The 24,431-nt window shown below is 40.5% G+C and overlaps 1 protein-coding gene across 1 annotated transcript; it reads left to right on the top strand.

Moving 5' to 3' along the window:
- Positions 1–1,400: 1,400 nt before the first annotated feature.
- LOC149186598 (putative inactive beta-glucosidase 33) lies at positions 1,401–16,597 on the top strand. The gene is made up of 13 exons (XM_089409393.1): positions 1,401–1,643; positions 1,776–1,842; positions 1,970–2,028; positions 2,226–2,301; positions 2,405–2,476; positions 2,583–2,670; positions 2,802–3,054; positions 3,128–3,235; positions 9,136–9,143; positions 15,318–15,534; positions 16,082–16,273; positions 16,369–16,481; positions 16,576–16,597. The coding sequence occupies exons 1-13, from the start codon at positions 1,509–1,511 to the stop codon at positions 16,595–16,597; spliced, it is 1,410 nt and encodes a 469-aa protein (XP_089265519.1). The 5' UTR covers positions 1,401–1,508.
- Positions 16,598–24,431: the final 7,834 nt, after the last annotated feature.

Genomic DNA, 24,431 nt, shown 5'->3' with positions numbered 1-24,431 from the left:
TAATCTTGATAACTTGTAAATGTATAATTATTTTGATTTTGATTTTTTCGAGTTTTAAATTTTTGAGATATATTTTTTTTAAATATATATTTATAGATTCAATATGGTATAATTATATTGGTTTTTGAGATATATTTTTTTAAAATATATATTTATAGATTCAATATGGTATAATTATATTGGTTTTGGTTTTGAAATTATAGATTTTTTTAGAGTTTTAAAAATTATATAATATTAATATTAAATATTGTATAATATTAATAGTGTTAATATTTATATTATTATTAAAAAAATATTTGTTAAGTGGTTTTAATTCATTAAAAATTATATTAGGTTTGATTTGTGGTTTGAGAAAGCGTCACTCTGTGGCATCTAAAACATCAAAATCACTTAACGACATATCATTAAAGGCATTAAAATAACTAGGATCCCACTCATCTGGACCACACCAGCGCTTAACATCACTGTGTTTTTGCCCACAGAATTTAGAACCATCAAAATAACTGTGATCGCATTCACCTGGACCACACCAGCCCTTAACATCACTGTATTTTTGCCCACAAAATTTAGAACCACCTTTACATCACAGTGCACAAATGAATTATTTTACTATTAAATATTAGTCATTAACAATATTAATATTAAATAATTATAATATAATTTTATGTAATTATTCGATATAATTTTCCCCAACCAATATAATATTGACCTCAGATGGGTCTTTACGAGAATGGGTATTTCCTTCCTCGATTACATGAGTTGGTTTAAGCCTCTCTCGGATTGGTTTGGGCATTTTTCTCAACAAATTTCATTACTGTCAAACTAAAATTAAAATCATTCTAAATTAATTATCTGAAATTAAAATTTAAATCAATCTAAATTAATTATTTGAAATTTATAAATTTTTTTGGATTTACGTTACTCTAACCATATGGACCAAAAAAAATCACCCTGAGGTTTGTAAATTTCAGAACACTGAAATTTACTCAGTAAGCGTCCAGGAATTTGGAAACACTTCCATAGGACCCCACACCTTGAAAACTTCTGCAATTCTACCCTGCAACGTACCAAAGCTTTGGATGGAAATAATGGTTTGACTTCCTTGAAGAGAAAGTTAATACCAGTTGTAAACTCGCCAATCATATGTGACACTCTGAGGGCAATTAGCCTTTCTGAACGTGGTCACGTATCACTTCTGGAACCGATGTCAAGGATGCACCAATTTCGGATCTCACCAGTCTCGCTTCTGGAACCGATGTCAAACATGAACCAATTTCTGATCTCACCAATGTCGAGCTGCTTTCATCAGTATATTTGATTTCGATGATAATGACATCATTGAATTGCCTGGTTGCTTTATATTGAGTGTAGCGCATCCTAACAAGTATAAGTCACACGGCTGTTTGGGTGCCCTCGTATCTTTCATCCTCAATTTCATTCTCATTGTTCTTGTCTATACTTAAGCTTAAGCTTACAATCTTCAATCAATCAGTACTATTTTAGAAGACATGAGAATGGTAGGTTCGATTATAGAACTGCTGATCCTGGTGAGTCTGTCTACTGTGTCTGCCTCTACGCAACACCTCTCTCGAAACGACTTTCCTCCAGACTTCATATTTGGTGTTGGTTCCTCTGCTTACCAGGTCTCTTTCTGCTTCATCATTCATATATTTATGTATACATTCATTCATTCAATGATTATGGGGAAGACATGCCCATCTCCCAATTCATAGATGGGATGTTAATGTGAAAAATCCAAAATTGGTTTTCCGCAGTATGAAGGAGCTGCAGCAGAAGATGGTCGGAAGCCAGGCATCTTTGACACTTTCACTCACACGGAAGGTCCGTTTCATCACATATCTTCATTCATCCCTTCATTTGCATTCTACCCAGTTCCATACTTTACTTTGGGAATTTCAAGGCCAAGACTGGAAGTGAGCTGTTGTTTGTTTTTCAATTGTATTGTCAGGGACTACTCCGGATGGAAGTAATGGAGATGTAGCTGTTGATCAATACCATTGTTACAAGGTATTATTATCTGCAAATCTAAGAACAATAGATGTGACTAGCACAAACCTATGTACAGTGGCTACTTGTAAGCCATCCTCAAGCTTTTTGTGCATGTCCAACCCCATTGTTGTTGTTTTTATACTAATGTATCAATAGTTAAACTCCTAGATGATTTGGGTATCAACCTGATGCAAAATTTCATGTGGGTTTTGAAGGAGGATATTGATCTAATGTCTGCGATGGGAGTAGATGCCTATAGATTTTCAATCTCATGGCCCAGGGTTATTCCTGGTATATTTCTGTTTGAGCTCTGACCACATGCTTAATCCTGAGAATTTAGTAAACACTGAATGGACAATGCTAGGAAATAACTATTTCACATGTATTGATGCAGATGGTGAAGGACCCATCAACCCAAAAGGCGTCGAGTACTATAATAACCTCATAAATGAGCTTTTGTCCCATGGTAGGGCTCTTGTTTTATTTCTTGACAAACTTGTCTCTTTACTTTGTTTTTATTCTTGTGACTATCATCCTCAAAACTATTATTTGTGACACAATGCATGTCTCAGGCATTCAACCACATGTTACATTGTACCACTTTGATTTGCCCCAGGCTCTGGAAGATTCCTATGGAGGTTTCTTAAATCCACAGATTGTGTAAACATCTCCTGTTCTTGATTTTCTTCCCATGTAGGTTGACACACAAGTCAAAGCATCCATTTATTGGTGCATCAATAATCTTATGGTTAGAGAAGCAGAGTTCTCTAATCTACTTCGATCTTATGCAGGGAGGATTTTAAAGGTTATGTAGATGTGTGTTTCAGAGAGTTTGGTGATCGAGTGAAATATTGGTCCACTTTCAATGAGCCCAATATATTTCTCACTGCAGGATATGCTCAAGGCTTTTTCCCACCTCAACGATGCTCCCAACCATTTGGAAATTGTACTGCTGGAAACTCGACTGTTGAGCCTTATATTGTTGGTCACCATGTTTTGTTATCGCATATAGCTGCTGTGGAGCTATACAGGAAAACCTGCCAGGTTGTTTTCCTCTCTGATCTATGTTCATCTCCATTCATTCTATGAGATTTTCTAAATTTCTTGATGAATGCAGGCAAAGCAGAAGGGCTGGATTGGATTAGTAATTTTAGTAAATTGGATGATACCTCTTACCAATAAATCCACAGATGTGGCTGCTACTCAAAGAGCAAATGATTTTATGGTGGTGATCCAGGTGGATATTGGTGGCCACCTGCCAAGTCCACCTGGACCCCCACCAGTGTCTTTCTCAGCATTTTCAGTTTCCTTAATTGTAGCACAACTTACTATTTTTAGCAGTTTTTCGGGTCCTGAACTTCCGGAGCCGTTTTGAGGCCCTAAATGACGTTTTTTTGGGAATCTGGGGGCAACATGGGTCCATGGACCGATGTTGCCCTTCCCAAAGTGGTAGTTCTCAGATAGATCTTTCTAATGAGCTATCGTACGTGTCAAACGGAGATCGTATGCCAAAGTTACGACCCCGGGAAATTGATGTACCAATTTACCCAAACGGGGCCCACAATTTGGCGTTTCATCTTCTAGGGTTAGGTTTCGGGATGTGAAGGGTTTTCCATTGTTTCTCAACAATAAATAGGCCTTCGAGCCTCATTATAATACAGTTTTTAGAACAGTTCAGAGGCATGTAGCCATCACATCTCTTCTCAGAGATAAACTACCATCGCCCTAACTAGTTTATTGCCATTTCTGTTTGTAAGCATATTTCATTATTTTCCATTAATGAAATGAAGTATTATTTCCGCTGCATCTTTGTGTATATGGTTATCTCTGTAATTTGTTGCGTTCTTGTTTAAATCCGGATCAGTGGTATCAGAGCGGTCTGCTTTTTCTCTGTTTTTCTTTGCATGTCCCCAACAAGGTCGGGATATAAGGAGTTAGGGCTTGAACTGGTTGAACCTTTGCAAGACCAGCCTCGCAAATCCCGACGGCCTCCCATGGCGGACGAGAAGAAAGACGAGGGGGCAGGAGATCCCATCAAAATCTTGCTCGAAGAAGCGCTCGAGCGACAACGGAACGCGATGATGGACAGCTTTGCGCAGATCCTTCAGCGGCTACCCAGAAGCGGCGCATCGGCTTCCAGCAGCTCCTCTGGAAACGCCACACCCTTTAAGGTACAAGTTAATTTTGAAATCCCCATATTCGAGGGTCAAATAGACGCCGATGCCGTAGATAAATGGTTAAATCTGCTAGAGGGTTATTTTTCTGTTCATGAATTTTCGAGTCGGGAAAAGATTGTTTTTGCTCTTCTCAAAGCAGCCCCCCACGTCAAGGACTGGTGGGAAACCTACTGCGAGCAGAAGGATGAAAGTACTGGCTCACTATTTTCAGTCGCACCCACCTGGGATTCGTTCTGGGATGCCATCAAGGAGCAGTACTACCCTGTCGGAAGCTATGAGGATGAATACATAAAGTGGACCACGCTGCGGCAGGGAAGGGACCAAGATGTGCCGGAGTTCACCAATCTTTTCCATACCCTTCGCACAAAGTTGGGTATCAAGGATTCGGAGCAACATTTGATACTCAAATACCATGGCTGCCTGCACAAGTACATCCAGGAAGAAATATAGTTCCTAAACATCCCCTCGCTCGGCGCAGCATACCGGTATGCCGTCAAGGTCGAGCAGAAGTTTAAACAAAAGAAGCGAGACTTTGGATCTGCGAATCCAAAGCAGGGGAAAGGTGCCCCTAAACCACAGAACAAAGGACAAAGCCAAGGCGGGACAGCCCAAGACAACCAGCCGAAGCTGCAAGCAAAGAGCAACGCCGCGAAGCCGAGAAAGGACATTGGAAAATGGTGCGAGTTCCATAAGAGCTCCACTCACAACACAAGTGAGTGTCGGGCCAAGCAGTCACTGGTGGCTGAGCTAAAGGTTTCAGAATCAGATGCATGTTCCGACTCTGAGTCAGAACCCGATAAGGGGTATGAAAAAGGGAAGCAGATCATTGATGCGGATCCCAGCGCCACTTTTGCTACCGCAAAGATCCAGAAAAATGAACCCGAAGATCCAGAGGAGGAGGAGCGTCTCTTCCACTCCCAGATGTGGGTAAAGGGCTCCCCGATACAGTTCATTGTTGATAGCGGGAGTCAAAAGAACCTCATTTCGGCAGAGGTCGTGAAGCGGTTGGGCTTACCGACCACAGCACATCCACAACCATACACCATTGGGTGGCTTCACCAAGGGCGAGATCTTCGCGTGAGCCAGCAGTGTCGCCTTCCATACAACATCAAGCCCTTCACGGATGAGGTATTGTGTGACATTGCTCCCCTTGAAGTTTGTGATGTATTACTAGGACAACCATACTTGTGGAAGCGACATGCTGTGTATGAATCAAGGCCCCGTGCTGTTATTATTACATTGGGAAATAAGTTGTTCAGGATACCAGAGGTAGCACCACCTGCCGCCATCTCTTTGATTACTGCAAAACAATGCAGTAAGATCATTTCCAAAACCAGGAAATTTGTTTTCCTGATGATACGCCCTCAAGGGAAGAAGAAGACAGTGGCCGCGGCCTCCAAACGGGGTCCCTCTGCACGGCAGCTACAGATGGACAAGATTGTCGAGGAGTACGAAGACATCTTCACCTCCCCGGCAGGGGTTCCTCTGCACTGTCAAGTCAAGCACTCCATCGATCTGACCCCAGGTGCGCCGCTACCCAATGGACCAATTTATCGGCGCTCCGTTCTGGAGAACAATGAAATCAAGAGGCAGATTCAGGAGCTCCTGCAGAAAGGTCACATCCGTCCGAGTTCTTCGCCCTTTGGGAGCCCGATAGTGTTGTTACAGAAGAAGGATGGGACGTGGAGACTCTGTATTGACTATCGGGCGCTGAACGAGATCACTGTCCGTAATAGGTACCCGATCCCGCGGATTGATGACCTCCTAGACCAACTAAAGGGGGCGAAATATTTCAGCAAGATCGATCTGAAGTCAGGATATCACCAGGTACCAATTGAACCCTCAGATGTGTGGAAGACTGCCTTCAAATCCAAGGAGGGCCTCTTCGAATGGTTGGTCATGCCTTTCGGATTGACGAATGCTCCTGCAACCTTTATGAGGCTAATGGATGACATATTGCGGCCATTCACCAACTCCTTTGTAGTAGTATACTTGGATGACATTCTAATCTTCAGCCAGAGTTGGGAAGAGCACCTCCACCACATCCGACAGGTTCTCCAAACATTGCGGCAACACAAGCTATGTGCCAATTTGGAGAAATGCACTTTTGGCATGACCAAGGTTCAGTATCTGGGATACATCATTGATGAACAGGGGGTGCATGTCGATCCAGCCAAGGTCCAAGTCATTCGGGATTGGCCCTCTCCAACCACTCTAACAGAGCTCCGCAGCTTTCTAGGTCTTGCCAACTTCTACCGCAGATTTGTGTTGGGATTTTCTCATATTTCTTGGCCCTTGAGTCAAGTCACCAAGGGCGGGGCGAAAGCAAAATTCTTTTGGTCTGAATCTCAACAGAAGGCATTCAGGGAGTTGAAGGATCGCCTCTGCACGGCACCAGTGCTCGCGTTACCAGATTTACAACAACCATTTGAGGTCGAGACAGATGCCTCTGACTATGCTATTGGGGTAGTCCTTACTCAACATGGACATCCAGTGGCATATCACAGTGAAACACTTTTAGACACAGTCCGGAAGTACCCCACTTATGATAAAGAGATGTATTCCATTGTACAGGCCTGCCGACAATGGAAGCATTACATTTTGGGGAAGGAAACGGCCATCCACACAGACCACCGACCTCTGCAGTTCATACAGACCCAAAGGAAATTGCAGAATGATCGCCATCAGAAGTGGTCTACATACCTGCAACAGTTTCACTTGAATATCAAGTATAAAAAGGGCAGCACCAATAATGTTGCAGATTGCCTCAGTCGACCACCGATCATGGCGCTAACCACCGTGCTCAACTCTTGCGGGCACGAGACTTCTGATTGGCCACTTCTCTACAAAAGCGACCCAGAATTCGGCCACACATACCAGACACTCTTGGAGGGTCGGCAGGTTGCAGATTTTCACCTCCAGGATGCCCTATTATGCCACCTCGGTCACCTCTGTGTTCCTTCAAGCGAGCGTGCCAAGATGATTTGGGAAGCACACTACAGTCGGGCTGCTGGGCATTTCGGGGTCGAGAAAACAGTGGCAGTATTGCAAAACTATTTCTATTGGCTGAATCTTCGACAGGATGTTGGGAAGTACATCTGATCATGTACTGCCTGTGCCATTGCCAAACCGACCATTAAGAAGCAAGGCCTCTATACCCCGTTGCCTACCCCTAGTCGACCTTGCGAATCCATCTCCATGGATTACATGTCAGGCCTTCCTTCCACTAAGCATGGAAATGACTGTGTTTTTGTGGTCGTCGACAGGTTCTCAAAGATGGCCATTATGATGGCCTGCAAGAAGAATATCACAGCAGAAGCCACTGCTAAACTCTTCTTTGAACGAGTGTGGGTGCACTTTGGGATCCCACAGTCTATCATCTCAGATCGGGACAGTCGGTTTCTCAGCACCTTTTGGTCCAGTCTCTGGTCAATGCTGGACACCAAACTCACGAAGTCCACAGCCTTCCATCCTCAAACTGATGGCCAGACAGAGGTTGTCAATAGGATGATTGTGCACATTCTGCGCATGTATAACTCAAAGCATCCACGCACATGGGACGAGAGCCTCCCCTACGTTCAGCACAGCTACAACCGAGCTCTTCACAGCTCCACTGGCCATAGCCCTTTTCAGGTGGGTTTGGGATTCCAGCCACTATGCCCCATTGATGTGGCCATGCCACTTGCAGCTACTCACATGAATTCAGCTCATGTCCAGTCCGAAACAGATAAGGCCACCAGCTTCATTAAGCGCATCCAACATATTCGCCAGCAGGTCCATGACATTCTTGAGAAATCAAATGCCAAGTACAAGCAGCGACATGATCAACATCGGGTGCCACACAAGTTTCAGGTGGGCGACAAAGTTTGGTTGCATTTGCAAAAGGAACGCCTTACTGGAGCCTATCGGAAATTGAGACCACTCCGATATGGTCCTTACACCATTACTAAGGCTATGGGAGACAACGCATTTGAGCTCAGCATTCCCCCATTCCTTGGCCTGCACCCAGTATTTAATGTGGACCGCCTTCGGCCATACTTTCCACCATTGCTAGACACATCCGATATTGCAGAACAGCTCAAACCCACAGAATTAAATCCAGATTGCATGGAACAAGCTGCAACTGATCGGATCATGGACACACAGATCAAGAACACTCGCCAACAGAATATCCAACTGTATCGAGTTGTCAAAGCGGGCCAACTCCTTCAGCAGGGCAAGTGGCTCACCAGGGAACAAGTTCAGCAGAAGTTTCCTCATCTCATGGAGGAGCTCAACGCAATGGGGACCATTGCTTCCTAAGGGGGGAGGAATGATCCAGGTGGATATTGGTGGCCACCTGCCAAGTCCACCTGGACCCCCACCAGTGTCTTTCTCAGCATTTTCAGTTTCCTTAATTGTAGCACAACTTACTATTTTTAGCAGTTTTTCGGGTCCTGAACTTCCGGAGCCGTTTTGAGGCCCTAAACGACGTTTTTTTGGGAATCTGGGGGCAACATGGGTCCATGGACCGATGTTGCCCTTCCCAAAGTGGTAGTTCTCGGATAGATCTTTCTAATGAGCTATCGTACGCGTCAAACGGAGATCGTATGCCAAAGTTACGACTCCGGGAAATTGATGTACCAATTTACCCAAACGGGGCCCACAATTTGGCGTTTCATCTTCTAGGGTTAGGTTTCGGGATGTGAAGGGTTTTCCATTGTTTCTCAACAATAAATAGGCCTTCGAGCCTCATTGTAATACAGTTTTTAGAACAGTTCAGAGGCATGTAGCCATCACATCTCTTCTCAGAGATAAGCTACCATCGCCCTAACTAGTTTATTGCCATTTCTGTTTGTAAGCATATTTCAGTATTTTCCATTAATGAAATGAAGTATTATTTCCGCTGCATCTTTGTGTATATGGTTATCTCTGTAATTTTTTGCGTTCCTGTTTAAATCCGGATCAGGTGGGTTGGTGCGTGACTTCTTTAACAGTGCATTTCAAGTTAACTTATGCTTCAACCAGAAGCTTCAGTGCCATTGAGCAGTCTCACAGATTGTTATTTCTCCTCTTTTGCAGTTGGGGTTTTCGTAGTGATTCAAATAATTGTTGAGATTTTCTGTTTTAGTCAAATAGGCAAAAATCTCTGAAGGATGACAACAATAGGGATTCAGTTCCTAGATTAGCTCCAGGTTGTTGGGAGGGAGTTAATGCCTCCTATATTTGATGTAAGGGAGTTATGAGGCTGTTAGATTCTCTATGCTATATAACAGGCAATCATTCGGATGATTTGCTATGTGAGTGTGAGGATTTCATGATGTAATCTCCTAATTTGATTAATATATTCCTGATGCCTATGTTCGATGGACGTAGCCCAGATTGGTTGGGTGAACCACGTTAATTCTTGTGTTTATGTGCTTGATAATTGCTGTGTGTATTTATGTTTGCTGTGCACCTGATCCAACAATTGGTATCAGAGCTTGTTGGAGGTGTTGGTGTGTCTGACTGCTGAAGGTGGAGTGCTGGCTGTGCTGGAGCGCTAAGGGAGTTTGATTGTTGTTCGAGTGGAGCAGAGGTTGCTGTGCGGTGCTGCCTGAAATACCTGGTGCGTTCACAGCCTCCGTGCGCGCTGATACCTGGTGTGTCTACTATACAGTGCGCCTGAATGTTCTGTGGACATACTTAAACGGTGAATAAAATCCTTGGGGCTGCATATGGGGAGTCGGGATCAGCCACCAGCATTGTGGCAGGAAACGCGATGGTAGCAGTCGGCAGTCCAACTCGAGCCGTCTACCTGTGCCTCTGGATATAGGTGTGTTGTCCATTTTTTACAAAAAAAACCAAAACTGTGTGGCTTTATAAACCGTGTGCATTCTGTTTTAAAAGGCGTGAAGATATATATGGATTTATATGACCTGCGTGGGTATATTCCTCTCCAAACCGCGTGGGTATGTTGTTTTTTTAAAAAACAAAAAAAAAACCAGCGTGCATATATATATTCCAAGCACAGTGATATAAAGCACGGTGACAAACAACGTGGTCCATTGTTTTTTTTTTTTTTTGGGTTTGATATAACAGTATATGGTTATCAGTAATGCGCAGAATTAAACAAAAACAAAAACGCCCGCGTGACATTTTCCAGCTTCTCGTTGGGACATACCAATTTTTAGAGCGATTTTGTATGAATGAGTGTGGAAAGAATTTGTCTGATGTATTAATGTTCAGAGATTGGGAATTGTTATTCAAGTGAGGAAGTTTACAACTGATGTTGTTAAAATTCGCTTGGAAGACCGTGTGAGCCAGAAGCTAAGAACACAAAATGTTTTGTTTGTTGGTTTTTTTATTGGCGGTGATTGATCTGAAATAACTGTAACTTGCCCAGCAAATGAATTTTTTTTTTTTTTAAGGCAAAAGTACAAAGCATAGGCAGTTTTCTTTGTAAACACAAAGGCATAGGCAATTTTTTTTTTATTGCTGGTTGGATATTGGAGATTATTGTGTTTTTTGCTGATACAAGATGGCCAAAACACAAAGTGCCCGTTTTGAAATTGAGAAATTTAATGGCAAGAAAAAATTTGAGATCTGGAAGGTAAAGATGCATGATATGCTGGTTCAACAAGGTGTGGCGAAAGCACTGTTGGGGAAAAACAAAAGACCTCCTTCCATGACGGAGGATGAATGGGATGAGATGGACGATAGAGCTCTGAGCACAATTCGGTTATGTCTGGCAGACGATGTTCTGTTCAACATTGTGTCAAAGAAAACCGCCGCAGGCCTGTGGTCGAAGCTTGAGAAGCTCTACATGACGAAATCTTTGACAAATCGAATTCTCCTGAAACGGCAGCTTTACAGTTTGCGGATGAAAGAAGGTACCTCAATTGCTGATCACCTGAATGTTTTTAATACCTTGTTGGTGCAATTAAATAGTCTAGATGTGAAATTTGATTCAGAGGATAAGGCGATAACTTTATTATGTTCATTGCCCGAATCTTGGGATCACTTTGTTACTTCCATCAGTTTTAGTACATCAGAAATTCTTGAGTTTGACGATGTTGTTGGAGCCTTGTTGGTTGAGGAGACGAGGAAGAGGTCGAATGCAGACACCTCGACATCAGAGGTAATGATGGCCAAAGGTCACTCACGAGAGAGACACTCCGGGGGAAAGCATAGCGACTCTCGTTCAAAGTCCAAAGGAAAGAAGCCAAAGATGAAGTGCTGGCATTGTGGCAAGGCTGGACATCTGAAAAAGGATTGCTGGAAGCGAAAGCAGGCTGCTAAAGAAGGCTCTTCGACAGAAAAGAAGGAAGGCAACACCACAGATACAGGTTCAGTATCTGGTTCAGGTATGAGTGATGAGGTATTGTCAGTTAATATTTCAAAACATGATCAACATTGGTTGTTAGATTCCAGGGCATCTAACCACATGTGTATACATAAAGATTGGTTTAAAACATATAGATCAATTGATGATGGTGTTGTGTACATGGGTAATGATGTAACATGTAATATTGTTGGGATTGGAAGCATACAACTACAAATGTTTGATGGCACAACCAAAATATTAACTGATGTGAGGCATGTACCAGATTTAAGGAAAAATTTGATTTCATTAGGAGCACTTGATTCAAATGGATATACAACTGTAATTCAAGGTGGAGTTATGAAAATCTATAAAGGTATCTTACTAGTGATGAAAGCTAAGAAAGTAGGAAATCTATTTCAGTTAGAAGGTAGAACTGGGTCAGATCATGTGTCTGTGTCTGAACATGACAGTAGTTCCATTCACTTATGGCATCAAAGATTGGGGCATATGAGTGAAAGAGGATTGAAAATTTTGGCTGACCGAAAGTTACTTCCTAATCTAAGATCTGGAAAATTGGATTTCTGTAAACATTGTCTGTTTGGTAAACAAAGTAAACAAAAGTTTAAAACAGGCAAACATACTAGTAAAGATATACTTGATTATATCCATTCAGATGTTTGGGGTCCAGCCCCTACAGCGTCATATGGTGGTTCGTCTTATTTTGTATCATTCATTGATGACTTTTCTCGGAAAGTTTGGGTCTTCATGTTGAAAAAGAAGTTTGATGTTTTTACAGTTTTCAAGCAGTTTAGAGCATTGGTAGAAAACAACACTGGTAGAACAATAAAATGTTTAAGAACTGACAATGGTGGTGAGTTTTCCTCCAAGGAGTTTGACAGCTATTGCAAGGATGCAGGGATCGAAAGACATAAGACCACTGTTTATACTCCTCAACAGAATGGAGTTGCTGAACGCATGAACAGGACTCTTCTAGAGAGAGCAAGGTGTATGCTTAGTAACGCCGGGTTACCGAAGGAGTTGTGGACGGAAGCAGTGGCAACTGCTTGTTATGTGATAAACCGATCTCCATCAACGGCAATAGATTGCAAGGTTCCGCAAGAGGTATGGACAGGACACCCTTGTGACTATTCTAAACTCAGAGTGTTTGGTTGTGATGCATATGCTCTAGTGCCTAAACATCAGCAAACTAAATTAGATCCAAAGTCTAAAAGGTATATCTTTGTTGGGTATGGTGATGGAACAAAGGGATTTAGATTGTGGGATCCTACTACCCGCAAAATCATCATCAACAGAGATGTAAGGTTTAATGAATCCTCTCTTGTACAGTTAGATGTAGATATAAGATTGAAACAGGATGATGTATCTGATTTCCAACATATTCAGTTTGACAGCATTTCTAATGATAGTCATAACGACCATAGTTCAGATTCTAGTCATGAACAGGTTTCAGAATCAGATCATGAACAGGGTTCAGATGGAGGACATGAACAGGTCTCAGATGGCGATCATGAAGAAATTCCTACAGTTGATAGACAACCAGTTGTGGAAGCACCAGAAACATTCTTAAGGAGATCTACAAGGATCAAACGCCGTCCGAGAAGGTATGATGATTCAGTTGCTTTTATCGCTAATGATGATGAACCTTTGTGTTATCAGGAAGCTGTAGAAGGTTCAAATAGTGACAAATGGAAAGCAGCCATGAAGGAAGAAATGATGGCCTTAGGTAAGAATGGTACGTGGGATCTGGTTGAACTTCCCAAAGGCAGGAAAACTGTGGGATGCAAGTGGGTCTTCAAGTTGAAACGGGGTGTGAATGATACGGAAGACAGGTACAAAGCTCGGCTAGTTGCAAAAGGGTTTTCTCAGAAAGTTGGCATAGACTTTCATGAGATATTTTCACCAGTGGTTAAAATTGTTTCAATTAGAATTGTGTTAGCATTAGTGGCTTTGTTTGATTTGGAGTTGCAGCAGTTAGATGTTAAGACTGCTTTTCTACATGGTGATTTAGATGAGGAAATATATATGGAACAACCGGAAGGGTTTGTTCAGCATCGCAATAAGAAATTTGTCTGCAGGCTCAAGAAGTCATTATATGGCCTGAAGCAGCCGCCTCGGCAGTGGTATAAGAAGTTTGATTCTTTCATGTTGAGTCAGAAATATGTTAGAAGTGAATATGATCATTGTGTTTATTTCAAACAGTTAAATAATGGAATGTTCATTATCTTAGTGTTGTATGTTGATGATATGCTTTTAGCAAGCAAAAGCATTGAAGAAATCCACAGGTTGAAGACTCAGATGGCAAGGACGTTTGATATGAAAGATCTAGGAGCGGCAAGACAGATTTTGGGCATGGAGATTTTCAGAGACAGGGGTAATGGTAAGCTGTGGCGATCACAACAGAAGTATGTTGAGAAAATACTTTTGAGCTTTGGTATGAACAATGTGAAGCCTGTGTCGATCCCTTTAGCTTCCTATTTTAAGTTTTCTTCGAGTTTATGTCCTAATACCGATGAAGAAAAGGATTATATGTCTTGAATTCCTTATGCCAATGTAGTAGGATGTTTGATGTATGCGATGGTGTGTACGCGACCAGATATTTCTCATGAAGTTGGGGTTGTCAGCAGGTACATGGCAAATCCGGGTAAAGAGCACTGGTCAGCAGTAAAATGGGTGCTTCGGTACTTGAGAGGCACAAGTAGTTATTGTATTTCTTACAATAAGAGTAGTGAATATGTTTGCGGATATGTTGATTCCGATTTTGCAAGTGACTTGGATAAGAGAAGGTCAACTTCAGGGTACGTCTTTACTCTTGCAGGTGGAGCTATAAGCTGGATGTCAAAGCTACAGAACATTTGCTTTGTCTACTACTGAAGCAGAATACATTGCTGCTTCACATGCTTGCAAAGAGGCGGTTTGGTTGAAAGGTTTGCTTGGTGAGTTTGGTAGGTTACAGGATAACATCAGGTTACTTTGTGACAGTCAAAGTGCAATACATTTGGCTAAGAATCCGGCCTATCATAGTAAGTCAAAGCATATTCCAATCAAATATCATTTTGTAAGACAGGTTATCACTGAAAGGGGAGTTTCTCTTGAAAAGGTGCATACAAAGGAGAACTGTGCAGACATGTTCACGAAACCAGTTTTGTTGGAGAAGCTACGCTGGTGTTTGGCTTCTCTTGGCTTGCAGAAAAGATAAAATAATAATAACAGGGCATCAGGCGAATTGTTGTCAAGGTGGAGATTGTTGAGATTTTCTGTTTTAGTCAAATAGGCAAAAATCTCTGAAGGATGACAACAATAGGGATTCAGTTCCTAGATTAGCTCCAGGTTGTTGGGAGGGAGTTAACGCCTCCTATATTTGATGTGAGGGAGTTATGAGGCTGTTAGATTCTCTATGCTATATAACAGGCAGTCATTCGGATGATTTGCTATGTGAGTGTGAGGATTTCATGATGTAATCTCCTAATTTGATTAATATATTTCTGATGCCTATGTTTGGTGGACGTAGATCGAGAGAGCGTGAATGCATATATTATATATGTTATTATGCCATGAATGATAGATTGATTTCTTCCCCTCAATTCAAAAGGCTGGTCGATGAACCAAGGTCTCGGAGGGGCTTGCGCTTGCCCAGATTGGTTGGGTGAACCACGTTAATTCTTGTGTTTATGTGCTTGATAATTGCTGTGTGTATTTATGTTTGTTGTGCACCTGATCCAACAATAATTAACAGCTATATTGTTGAAGTGGATGCAAATAGGTGTACTTTTGTTTGGTTGAGGGCAGACAACCAACCTGAATTAATTTCTTTTTCCAAAATCCAGGCTTGTAGATCCATTTATTTCTGGAGACTATCCAGGGAGCATGAGGAATATAGCGGGTTCTCGGTTACCTTCATTTACAAAGGAACAGGCTCAAAAGTTACAAGGGTCATTGGACTTCATTGGTGTCAATCACTATGTTACCATGTATTGTTTTGATGTTCCAAGAAAAGGTCAACTTATGTCAAGAGACTATGCTCAAGATATGTCCATTGGAATGGTAGGTACGAGAGTCATTCTCACAAATAGATTTAACTCAATAAATCTCATCTTCTAATAGCCTTTCAACTTGGCCTCCTTAAAATCTATGAAGAATAATATTACTGTCTTCAAATCATAAAGGAAAATGGTTTTGATCCGTTGAAGTTTTATGTTATTTTAAATTCAAAAGTGATACATTGCAAGAACATTGGTATTAAGAACATTCTATGGCTGTTATGTACTGCTTGATGAATGCAGGGAACGAGATGGAATTCCCATCAGCGTCGATGTAAGAAGATTTTGAAGAATCACATGTCCTATTATAATCACATGTTTTCTTTTTCTTTTTAGCATGAGCTTTTTATAAATATGAGTATGTAGATTTTTACAACTCGATAGAAATTTTGGATTAAACTATGCCTTAGTTTAGAAACATAATTCTAAACTGAGAGACAAATAGAATCCAAAAATTCGACTAAACCTTTTATAAATTTTTAACAGTATGTTCTAAGTATGTTTATATCTTGACAAAAAAAATATTTACCTCATGCTGAAATTTGTGGCAGAGATCATTTTTGGGTATGGCAGTTGTACCACAAAGCATGCAGGCAGTGCTTGATTATAATGAGGACCATTCCCACAATATTCCTATTATTGTGCATGAAAATGGTGGGCACTCTTCTTATGTTATTCCTCTACCACAAGCTAGGTTTTCAGGTCTTCAATGGGAGCTCTCTGTACACTTAAGATTTATGAAGGTTCAAGAAAATATACACAGATTGGTGCCACACTTTTTGATCATTGACCATCTAATTATCTGTTATGGACTTACAATATCAACTTTCATGTCTAGACAGGATTTTCAGAGCCTAATAATTCTTCTATTCCCCTTTCTGAGGCTTTGAATGACCAATTCAGGATGGATCTCCATCAAGATGTCCTTCAGTATGTGCTTGCAGCAATAAGGTATACCATTGCTGCAAAATGTTTATTCATTGTGGCAGGAATTTTTGAAATGATGAATATCTCTCAGACATAAAATGTTTATTCATTGTGGCAGGAATGGGTCAGACATCCGTTGATACTTTATATGGACTTTCCTTAGATGACTTTGAAGTTTTGAGTGGTTACACTTGGCGTTTTGGTCTTCATTATGAGGACTTCAATGACAATTTGAATCGTTATCCCAAACTATCTGCTTATCGGTACAAGAGTTTTTTGCAGAGGCGAGAAAGCAGGGAATCAATACTTGAATTTCAAATTCTACTCAACACCCACACTCCTATGAACGTCTCATAGAACCAAGAATTGAAACTCAATTTTATGAAAACAATGCGCTATATTTTAGGCATGATTTTCTTATACAAATTTGATATTTATATTTATATTCACTTCCAAAAATGCTTTTATAGCATTTAATATATGATGTTTATAGCAGGAAAACAATGCATTAAAAATTTTCAATTAATTAATTTTTTTTTTAAGTTAGGATAGATCATATAAGTGTTAATGGACATTCTTTTTTTTATTATCTTCATCATCATCGCTATATTAGATTTTTCTAAAATTTTCACTAGTTCTCTCCAAATTATTCTTTGAAACCTTACAAATTGTTCAATATTATATTTTCTTTATTCGAGAGGCATCCTAGTCTTAAAATGATATATGAAACAAACTTTATGAGCCGTATACTTCAAAATATGAGTTTTTGTGCTTCATGTTTGCCACAAGCAAAATCACTCTAGTGCTCGCTAGCTGGTTTATTATTTTTTCAATACTCATTGTTGGTTGCCTAATGAGTATTCCTCATTATCTACACATATATGCCTTGTCTATTATTGTGGAGGTTGTTGAATCTTAGTTGGATATGAGAGATTCTCTCCAACAAGATTTTTTCCTAGAACAGAATGTGGAGTTAAGTTGTTGTTGGCTTGAAGTCTCAATGGAATAGTATATTTATCTTTAGTTGAAAACCTCCATGTCTAAATTCACATTGAACTAGATGGAATAAACAATTCAATGTGTTTATGTGTGTTATGATTGTATTTTTGTGAATTATTGTGTTTCTTCTTCAATTCTTTTGAAGTAAATTTGTTACAATTGTTTAGTCATTTTGAGAGATAATCCTTAAAATAATTGAAGAAACCACAAAAGAGAAATCCTATACATACATGTTTCCTATCATGTTGGAATTACCAAAGGTAACTGACATTTATGTGGGACAACTTGCTCTTTTTGTCCTTCTCAAATTCTTCAAGGATCTCTTAAAGTACACAATTGTTTTATAAGCTTCCTAAGAACCTTAATATGTTCCTAGGTTGGAAAACTAAATTGGTATTCTATTATTAAACAAGGTCATTCTATGTAGGGATGAAATTTGATATCCTACCTCACAAGTTAAGAATTTTTTATGAGAAGTTCTAATTTAAATACTCATTTCATCTAATGTTCAAATTTTAATTCTTTAGTTGATCTCTTAATGTACGCAATTGTTCCTTCTCAAATTCTTTAGTCATCCTTTTCAAATTCTTCAATAATCCTTTACTATATACAACTATTTTATCAAGCTTCCTAAAGCTTTAGTATATTCCTAGAATACAAAACTAAAATGATATCTTGTTCTTTAACAATTCATTTTATGCATGGTTGAAATTTGATGTCCTACTTTTCAAATGTAGAAAATTTTAGTATATTAATGGTTTATAAAAATAAATGATATATTGTTATTAAACAATGTCATTCTATGCATGGTTGGAATTTGATGTCCTACCTTTCAAGTCTAGAAATTTTTATATGATGTTCTACTTTAAACATTGATTTAATTTTATGCTTAAATCTTAATGTTGTATGTCAAAACAATAGTCGTAATTTTTTTTTAATTTGAATATAACATTTATTATTATTATATAAAACACTGAAATTTCATATATTTCTTCATATTGTATAAAAGAAATGCAAAGACTTAGTTTTCCAACAAGTTCCTAAGATGTATAAGTGTGGGAGAGAGGAAACAGACACGGGGATGTTTAGAGAAACCCCTAAAATTTTAGGTAAATTCATGGGGATGAGGGGATAGTGTAAGGAACCCTATATCTAAAATCATTAAGAAAAAATCCCAACATAACATTCATCATTGTTGGGATGGGGTCCCCTAGGGTCAATTTTGGGGCAAAAGCCCAAGTTTTGTGGTATAAATATGTAAAGTCTCCGCAAGTTGTGGTTGCGGAGCATGTAGATAATTAAAGAGTCATAAAAGGTTTTACCCTTCTTTATGTAAGTTGAGTCGGCTTTTTGAGGATCTATCCATGGTCCACAGACAATGAGATTGTATAAATAGGTGTGTCTTAGGATGTCTAAAGCAAGTAATGAAGTTTGGTCTATGAGAGAAGTCTAAAGAGTTAGCGAATAATAGTAAGAAGAAATACTCTGCAACTGTGTGCATAGAGGCCTAGAGTAGAGTCTGCAGCTGAGTGCGTAGACCCTTGTAGCTGAGTGCGCAGGGAAGTCTTGAGTCTGTAAGCTAAACCGAGTATTAATAAAGAATATTATTGCAGAAATTCTTGTGTTTTGCCTATTTACTTTTGTTATGAATGAATGCATTTTATGTTATGATGAATGTTGGACTTATGAAATAATGATGTATTGATGTGCGATTTTACACGATTTATACTATTATATGAACGCAATTACTGTTAATTGTTTACGCAAATATTATCTTGTTGTATGTTGAAGTTATCAAACACTTAAGCTTATCTGAGTAATTACTGGGTTATAAATAATCTTTAATGCACGTAAGTAGTAGATTCGCCTATTTAGGGTCCACGAAAGACAGTCGTAGACCTTCGCAGAGGTATAGAGGCTAATAAAAGGGAGTTATATCGATAAGCCTTAAAGGTTTATCGATCTGCGCGAAGACAGATTTAGGGCATAAAATGACATTACATTGATCTCTGGGTGCAGAAACTTGGTTCCAGCATCCTCGCATACTACTTCGGGTTAGACTTCAGTCTGCACTTCGCAGATTGATGCCGAAAGGGCCAATGGTGTAGGGATTTTTTTGGTGAAACTAACTCTGAACCTGGGTCAGGACTCACTAAGCCAACAAATGGTTCCATTGTCCGGACTGAGATCTGCACAAAGAGATGTATGATGTCGCATCACCGGAATCCGACAAAGAAATAAATTGAGGAGTGGTTGGATAGAAAGATCCATGAATTTGCGACATAAGAAAACAGAAATCCACGCCTTAAGAAAGAACAGTGGTTGGACAACTATCTGTACACAGAAATACATGAGATCTTCTTCTGCACCTTCCCGATCGAGCTATACGAGTGGATCGCTAAATTGGCAGACGGCCAAGGAAGGTGGAGGCTTGACGGACCAATAGTGTGGACCCTGGAGCTAGTGCGGAGGTTGGAAACTTCTGAAGATAAGCTCGCGGGCGTTGTTGATCACTAGCTTGATCGAGTCATAGGAGGATTCGTGACAGAATTCCCAGTCGATACCTCAATCAATTACAGTGAAGCAGAGTGACGCTTTTTCAAGGGACCACGAGAAAGTATTTGAGATCTTTGAATACTTGGATTAAAATGCTCTTGTGTGAAAAGCGGGTTATGCCACTGCCTTGATGTTTGGATCTACACGAAGTGGATGATTCTTTAGAAATCCGGAGAGAGCAAGTCCTAAATACAGTCCATTGATAGAACCTCCTTCGATCGACGATGAGGGAGCAGTACAAGCCTCACTGCAAAGCGTTGTACAGTTGATAAAGCAGGGCTTTCCACAAATGCCTCATTTGCCCACACCACCTCCACCTTCACCCCCACAGCATACACCTTCGCCCACACCACCACCATCTTCGTCGCAGTTCAACATGTCGAATACGATGAACTCGTTTTCAAGGGCTTGGGAAATGAAGACCCATACTAGTTTTGGTTTGTTGCAAAGGTTGTGTGTACAACACAGAATATTATAGATGATCATATGAAGAAAGCGTAGTTGGTTAGTGCTCTACATGATCGCGCGTTGACATGGTACATTAAGTACTGCACTAATAATCCATTGGAATCATTAGTGGACACTTAGATTGCTTTGAATAAGGAATTCAGTAGGCCTAAGTCCGAAACAAAATCAGTAGTGGGGTTCAAAGAAATCACGATGAGGATTGGTGAAACACCTTGGGAGCTGGATCAGAGACTGAAGTGCAGAATCCGTGAAGCCAATATGAATCTCATAGACAGTTAGCACTGTGATTGGTTTATAGCCACGCTCTTACCTCACTTAAGGATTGCTTTGTCACAACAAAAGATAGGGACTCAGGCGGAAGCGCTGGAGATCACAAAGATATTACATGAGACACCTATCTAAGACACGATGTTGGGATTTCAATAGATTTATGTGGAGTTGCAGAACCTCTGCTTGGAGTTTCAGAGCTTGAAAAAGGAGAAAGCGACTCGGGCAAAGGTGCGCGAAGAAGTTTGGTGCCTCAATTGTAAAAGCCTGGGGCATGATAAGGATCATTGCCCTGTCTTTGCAAATTATATGGCAAGAGGAGGGCCAATGCCCCTGAGGCCGAAAGCTCAAGCTGGGCCAAGTATAGGGCCCGCCCTTTGGTGCACTATCTGTCAAGTAGTAAGAAAACATTGCCACTTGCTGCAAAAGTTTGTGAAGACACGAAAACAACTATTCTACAATTTTTGTAAATCAATGGGCCATGATGAACATAACTGTCGTAGTTATAAATTGATGATGGAAAGAATGCCCATGTATCGAATGCAAAAAGAAACTCGGCCTTTGGATCAAGGTGTCGGGGGAGTGCGCCGAGGATATCAGGGATGCGGATGAGGCCGAGGAGGAGGAGGACCTGGGAGAGGTCAAGGGCAAGTTATTTGCTATAATTGTGAAGTGTCACAACACTACGTGCGGGAGTGTATGAGCCAGACAAGCCTGTCATGTTGGTATTGTACTCAGTTTGACCACATGATAGAAGAATGCCCTATATTGATAGCTAAAATGCAGGAGAAGAAGACGCAACCTCAACAGCCTACCTAGAACCTGTAAATGATGAGGGTCGAGCCTCGCGAAGAGGATCCCAATGTGAATATCGTGCTGCAAAGTGGTATGACGACTGGTGACGATAAGGGAAAACAACCTGAAGAAGGTGGATGGATCTGCAAGGCTCCAGAAAAATAAGTTGGGTTTGATCTAGAGCGCGCAAAGGAAATGTTCATGGAAGTAAAGAAAAGCTTTGTTGAAGCCTCTACCTCAGGAATTCAGGATAGGCTATTTGAAAAAGTTGACCCCTCCATGCTTACTACTTTCTTGGAGACTTGCATGAAACTATTGCGCGACAGAAGGGCTGTGAAAGGATTACATGAGTTGATAAACAAGTGTGCTGGTAGGGATATGCTCCTAATGGGCACCGCATGGTCAAAAATATCGGCAAACATAAGATGAGAATAGGGCGCGAGATGAGGCTCACCGCACAAATAAGAGATTATGAGATGGATCAAGTTATTTTGGATCTATGGTTGGATGCGAAAGTTTTTCCTAAATAGACTTGGGAAAGAATGGGGAGGCCTGCGCTGCAGTGGTCTCTAATTCAATTAAGAATGACAAATCAACAGAAGATTATCCCTATGGGGAGATTTCATGGGGTGACCGTAGATATAGAAGGTGCAAGCGCGTTGGTTGAATTTGAATTAATATAAATTGTTGATGAAAATAATCCATATCCCGCACTCCTTGGAATTGATTGGGATATTGACATGAATGGGGTCATCAGTTTGAACAATCGGACAATGTCGTTTGAAAGGAAAACACTCCACATGGTAGTACCATTGGACCTTGCATAAAGATCACGCTATACTGAATGGGTCCACGACTATGAGGAAAGCGACGATGATTTGGACCAAATCTATAAGATAACAGCGCAAGACCAAGATTGGGTTAATCTGACAACCGATGGATGAATTGCATGGGACCGTGAAAGCTCTTCTACATCAGATTCAGACAAAGAATTGGAGAACTGGCAGAATAGGTTGCACGAAGTATCTATGATGCGTTGTAAAATGATGACTAAGGCATTGCGCTATGTATCATCCGAGGTAAGAATTTTGCCTTATTATGATGGTCTAACTGATGTAGATAAATTTATGGATGCATTTGAAAGGGAAGTTCCTGAGAAGCATTGCTTCCAAGCACTAGATTTGGCACTGTGTGCTACTCCTACATGGTGGTGGGGTACACATAGAGACAGTTTTGAAGAATGGCGTGACTATAGGAGGATGATGAGGATGTGATTTGGTCGCCCCAAGGTACGGTTGGCTCAGAAGTATGATGGGAGAAATGATCTGCACGATCATTTGGTGAAGTGGAATAAGGTTTATGGAACGGAGCTGCAGCTAGAGTGGGTGCATTTATTATGTCACACTCTGGATATAATCCCTATGAACTAGTATTTAGAAACGGAGCTCTGCCATGGCATCGTGGAATGGGATATTTTAAGAGAAGGATTTGTGAGGACATTCAGCTTTGAAGATGGATTCGAAAGTATTAATGAAGCGCTGCAAGAGATTAAGGCAACGATCTTCAGAATTTCGCAGGATCCCTTGGAATTGATTCAATCAGATTGGAGCACCTAACTACGCCATGCACAAGAATGCTATAATATGATTGTTGAAGGAGAAGATGAAGATCCAAGGAATATTAACATCCCTGAAGCAAAAGACCACTGCGAAGTAGAGGGAACGCAGATAAAGAACCCCAACGTCACCATGCCACTAAAAACTAAGCAAGTAAACATTAATATAGAAGCAGAACGAAAGTTTGTGAAGATAGGGGATTACTGGGATGATGCTACAGTAGATAAAGTCACTGAGTTGCTCCACAAATATCATGATTTATTCCCTACCAAATTTTTGGACTTGAAAGGCATCATAGGCGATTTAGGAGTGATCAAAATAAATTTGAAACCAGACGTGAAGCCTGTTAAGTAGAGGCCATATCATCTTAATCCAAAATACAAGGAAAAGGTCCACCTAGAGTTGGACAAGATGCTCGCAGCGGGTATTATTGAACCAATGAAGGAATCTGATTGGGTGAGTCCAATGGTCATTTAGGAAAAGAAGTAGAAGGATGAAAAAAGGATTTGTGTAGATCTCAGGAAGCTTAACAATGCTTGCGTTCATGATCTTTTTCCAACTCCGTTCATAGATGAAGTACTGGATAATGTTAGCGGGTAAGAGGCCTATTCATTCACTGATGGGTTCTCTGGATACCATCATATAAATATCGCGCCAGAAGACAGGAGTAAGACCACCTTCACGACAAAGTGGGGATGTTTCCAATATACAGTGATGCCTTTTGGACTTAATAATGCACCGACGATATTCTTGTGTGTGGTCATCGTGGTGTTCAAAGAGTTTATTCACAAATTCTTGGAGGTCTATTTTGATGACTGGACAATGTTCGAGCTAGTCAAGCACCATGTAGACAGTCTGCGCTTAATGTTGGATACATGCCGAAGGTATCAGATCGTGCTAAACCTGAAGAAATGTTTGTTTTGGGCCCCTTTTGGGATCTTGTTGGGTCATGTGGTATGCAGGAAAGGACTCATGGTAGACCTTGCTAAGATTGTGGTCATAATCAATTTGGAAGCCCCAAGGAGTGTTAAACAGTTGTGCACTATGCTAGGACGTTGATTTCGGGTAGCATCGAATGTGATATATCCACGAAAATTTGTGGAGAGGCTAAAGCACATAAGATCTCCAATACCTAGAAATGGTTTGGGCAGAATCTAACCAGTTTGGGAGATATTAAAATAATTAATATTTTTAATGGAGTCCCTAAGTCTAAACTTAGGGACTTAATGTGAATTAATATAAAACTTAGTTAGAATGGTCCAAAGTTCATGGA

This window comes from Pinus tabuliformis, chromosome 3_1 (genome assembly GCF_031772625.1).
Source record: "Pinus tabuliformis cultivar Carrire ecotype Pingquan chromosome 3_1, CPIR1, whole genome shotgun sequence".
Classification (NCBI taxonomy): Eukaryota; Viridiplantae; Streptophyta; class Pinopsida; order Pinales; family Pinaceae; genus Pinus; species Pinus tabuliformis.
The sequence above is the reverse complement of the archived record's forward strand: the minus strand, read 5'-3'. Positions and strand labels throughout refer to the sequence as shown.